This window comes from Eucyclogobius newberryi, unplaced genomic scaffold, assembly GCF_026437365.1.
Source record: "Eucyclogobius newberryi isolate DKJ021-1_F unplaced genomic scaffold, fEucNew1.0.hap1 SCAF_1, whole genome shotgun sequence".
NCBI classification, from domain to species: Eukaryota; Metazoa; Chordata; class Actinopteri; order Gobiiformes; family Gobiidae; genus Eucyclogobius; species Eucyclogobius newberryi.
Window position 1 is genome coordinate 26,403,384 of NW_027315723.1, and position 4,761 is coordinate 26,408,144.

Consider the following 4,761-nt stretch of genomic DNA (forward strand, 5'->3'; position numbering starts at 1 on the left):
TTTTAATGCTATTCTGTGTTGTTAATGTAAAGTCCTGTATATTGTGTGGTGTTAAAATCACTTCAGTGGCAAATCCAAAAATGTAAAAGAGTTGAAAAACAATTACAATAGAAAAGTATTAAAACACCTATAATATGACAAAAACGTAAAGCACCATTTTCTTATTGTTTATACATTGTTGCTTTGAGGTATTGATGTTGTCTGTTGGCTGCACAGACTTGTTGAACGTGTTAGAACAAAATATCACATCGCAGTATGACACCTTGAAGTCAATAATAGACACAATTTGACACCATTTGCTAATGTATGCATCCAGTTTCATTTGTTGCCAGATAAAAGAGCTTTGGGCCCTTTAAAGTCTATTTCTGGCACCAACTGCAGTTGAAAGTTTGACCTCTTCCACATAAATCATGACCGATTCTGTTTCAGCTTATCGATGTGGTAGCAGAGCTTAAGCGCCGGCCCCAGCTTCAGTCCAAGATACTTCATCATCATTTCACTTTTCAGCAAAAGCAGAGCGTCTCCATCGATTTCCTAAAACAACACAAATACCTTACATACATACACGTCTTGCACTATACAGTATTTGAAGCTGTGGTGAAGTGTTTTCGGTGTGTTATGGTTACGCACATGTTTCCTGAAGGTGTCCGCGTGAGGGGCCAGTGCGTGCGGGTCAGCGTTTTGGATGAACCACACCACCTCCTCCACGCTCCAACTCGACGGATCCTTGTCCGACGGTCGTTTTCTCTCCCCGGACTCTTGCATTGAACTGTATGCTGGGAGGGATTATTAAGCAGAATATGTTTTGGTTATAATTGTAGATGTTAATGACAAAAGGTTCAAATAAAACAAAAAAAAACGCAGATTTATCGAGGGAAAAGACACAAAGAGCAATAAGTATAAGAACAGTCTTGTAATGTGTGGTAAACGGCTCAGTAACTGTTACATCTGCTCACAAAGAGTGTTTAACAGTGTAAATCAGGCTAAAAACAATATCTGGAAGCATCATAGTTGTTACTAGTGGAAGTCGCATTGTAGAAAAGGCCATTTGAGAGGTGAGAATATTAAAAAAGGTTAAAGTATCTGACGTAGGGGCAAAGACACCGTGACTTGGAGGTGCAAAATAGCGTTTTGAGCTCTCAAGAGAGGAAGATGGCTTAATATAAACATTAGGGATGGAGTAACAACATACCATTCCTGTTGCTTTCCTGATAACATCTTGGACTTGAAGCCTGGCTGCACACCGGCACAGGAGTGGGACAGCTGGTGCTGCGGAAATTAAAGGTGCGTTTTGGGTTGTACTGGGGCGACATGGGGCTGAAGGCGGAGTCACTGCGGTCATGGGCGTAGCGCTTCGACTCGACTGGGTCACAGAGATAATCATCTGGAGTAGTTGTCTCTGCTGTAAAAAGATGAAAAGGGGAAAATCAGGTCATGAGTTTATATTGCAATGTGTGACTCTATTTTTGTCATAAATTGTCTTGTAACTTTGCCAAATCCTTTTCAGTCATTCTATTAATTAAAACGGAGTTGGAGCAGGTCAGAATTTTACGGTGGAATTCACTGTTTAACTGTTGCAGATTTGTTGACCTGGTTTAATATATCTCTGATTTTACAGTCTTTTCTGTCAGCACAAATAAACAAGAATGAAATACTTATGTAACAATAGCTTCAGAAAGAGGTGCCATTATGTATATTTATTCATTTATAATTAATATAAATCATTTAAAATAATAATACATATAACAAACTTTCAGTTAGTTAGTCAGCAGATGTATATAGGAGCTTACCCCCTTTCACATTTTAACATTACCGACAGTTGTTGTGGTATATAAAGTGAAGTACCTCCAATACCCATACAAACAACTTTCAGTTTCCTTAATAGAGTTTCAGTAACAAAAACACCATTACATATGCACATTCGGGGTTGTTTATGGACTGGTTATCAGCAAATTCTCAGAATCCTAAATATGAATAAGTCTATGGAGACATTTCCAAACAAATAATGATGAGGTTCAATGTTTGTGAATTTCTATTTGGGATAAATCTTTTAAATCAGTGAATCTCCCATAGAGTTACACAGGCCCAGCCTCCAGCTAAGATTATCATTACAAAATGCTAGAACGTGAAAGCAGCATTTTTAAAGGTGACCATGTGATTTTTCTCGTGGTCACCTGTTTGTCCTCCGTTTCCTGGGAAGATCACAATGAATATATTTTTAGCCTTAAAGATTCATTAAACAGGACAGTAGCATGACATGGGGAGAGAGCGGGTAGAGACATTCAGCAAATAGTCAAGGCTGGGAAGCATACCCACAACTCCGAGGTGGTAACAACCACATATGTGCAACGCCTCAACCCACCGCACCACCAATGAGCACTAAACTACACCAAAAACTCCTGCCATACTTTTCAGGCAAAGCATTAACTCTAAAGACAAGCAGCTATAGCACTAGAAAAGTCACATCAAACACCTCCTCAACCTTTTCATCACCTCCTGGTCATGTACTCCATGTAATCCATTTACCGGATGATAAACTTCACTGAAACTGTAAATGTTTTCACAAAATCAAAAAGACTTAATGGTCAGTCATAAAATTCTGCATAAAATATCACACATGAAACAGCGGAGTTCATTAAGGCAATTCGCTGTTGCACAATCTGACATAAACCTCTGTGTGGCGCCTCAGGGAAGTAGACTGTATCCCTACGTTTTATATTAAATGCAAATTTTTCGTCAGAGCAAAGGCCCAAGCTCTGGTCCTTGACAGGTCAAATTGCCACTCCATCTCAAACATTCTTAAGGCCATCTTTAAATATTTGCTTATTCATATCAGGGCAGACAGCGGGGAGAGGAGACATGACGAATGGCTGAATATATTTCAGATAAGGAGAAAGAGTAGAGTTTTCTCTCAGTAGCTAATGTACTTCACAAAGACAAAAAGGTGATATCATTTATAGAAAGCGTTCATTCAATTCAAAACTCAAACCTCCATAGGAAATTCTTTTTGGATTCAACAAAGAGCATTCAACAATAGGAGAACGTTCCCGCACAACAAGTCACTAGTGTACACAGCAAACAAAGACAGAACAACCCTGACAAATGTACAAACAACATACATCTAGTAGAATATAGGCCACAGTCAGAGCTTCGCAGCAACAACGAAACTCAAAAGAGCATTTGTAGACAATGGGAATCTGTGTAGGAAATGTAAGCAATGTTTCCTGCTTCCAACACTCAGCAGAGAACCATTTATCAATTGATTTCAAGCTAGTAACACGGCCGAGCGTCCACAACGAGGGTCAGATCTTTACAACAGCTTTTCCCATCTCTGTCCACACGTCTTTACTGTGTTGTTATTAGTTTGTGCGCAGGTGGATTGTAAGCGACGTCCTGCGCCTTTAAAAGCTTGTGCGTGCTAAGGGTTCGTCTGCACTCGATCCGTTTCCGACCCAGTCACTCTTTCCTTATTTTCTTTAATCTACAATGTTTCTTTCAACGCTACACACAAGATATTCTGACCAAAAGCCAATAAACGCCCCTGACCTCTGCAGACGTCCACGCCTCGTCCAGATCGTCCATGAAACGGGTTAGTTTTAGATAGAGTTGATTGAAGATTGAGGTGAAAGCTTGTTGTTGTTGTTGTTGTTGTTGTTGTTGTTGTTGTTGTTGTTGTTGTTGTTGTTGTTGTTGTTGTTTGGGGTGGCATTGTTTGTTAGTGATCATTTTCAAGTCTCAAGGACAAAAAGGTTGGGAACCTCTGGTCTAAAAGATAATATCAATAATAATATCAATTGTTGTGTCATTATTGCTTGCACTGAATGTTGTAAATTGTGCAGTATATTATGACGGGTTGGACGACTCATTGAACTAAAATGTAGTTAAGATAAATATATTTTATATTTTGGTACAAACTTCATCCCAGAGTAACAAGTTTTTTTAAGTTTATTATTTTACTTCCTGTTGGTAATTGATGACATCACTTTCAGAAATTACCCAGCAACCACTGGGCCAAAACTCATCTAATGTTTTTTTATGTTTTATTTGACAAATAATGTATATGATTGCACCTTTCTTTTGTTGAATTAATGTTGAGAGGGTCAAAAAAGTAGTTTATTTTTGTGTAAATTATGCATAAACTGGATGGATGGCATAAGCGTCACTAGTGTGATGTCACTTCCTGTCATTTTCTACAGATGTTTCAACATTCATCCACAAACAGCTTCTTGACAGGGATAAAACTGGCATAAATACACCAAAAACACACCAAATAAAGTCAAATTTAGAAAAACATACAAACCTGTCACACTTTAACCATGTCATTTACAAGTTATTTCAGATAGTTGTGAAAATATAAACTGATTATTATAAAAGAGAGAATACAGAGTTTGTTCCTCCAGTATGAGCCATCTCTATCTTCATCACAGTGTTGTCAAACCTGCCACTCGCTGTAGCCCTTGTGTATGCCGTGCACTAATGGCTGTGCCGCTCACCTGTGAGGACCTGTGGAGTGGCTGAGTGTGGCACCAGGGCGGCGTCGTGTGGGAGCGAGCCCATCTCCGGCTCGGGGGTGCTGTTTGGAGGAGAGTTAGCCAGCGGGGACAGCAGCATCCTGGGCTTCAGCTGCAAACACATGAATGCATCTATCAGATCAGATAAGAAGCCATCACTGTCAGAGCGCTGCTTATCGAGCGTCTCTGGCACAAAGCAACAGGAATGCATTAATATTTTAGTGTAAAAAAGAGGAAATCAACCAATGTT

At 39.4% G+C, this 4,761-nt stretch overlaps 1 protein-coding gene across 1 annotated transcript in view; it reads right to left on the reverse strand.

Moving 5' to 3' along the window:
* scml4 (Scm polycomb group protein like 4) overlaps nucleotides 1-4,761 on the reverse strand; it is a 7,385-nt gene continuing 2,624 nt past the window's right edge. The window contains exons 3-6 of the mRNA XM_072451416.1: nucleotides 4,494-4,623; nucleotides 1,193-1,402; nucleotides 631-776; nucleotides 1-534 (exon numbers count right to left, since the gene is read on the reverse strand). Coding sequence (XP_072307517.1) covers nucleotides 409-534; nucleotides 631-776; nucleotides 1,193-1,402; nucleotides 4,494-4,623 — 612 coding nt within the window. The 3' untranslated portion in view covers nucleotides 1-408. The remainder of the gene's footprint in view (nucleotides 535-630; nucleotides 777-1,192; nucleotides 1,403-4,493; nucleotides 4,624-4,761) is intronic.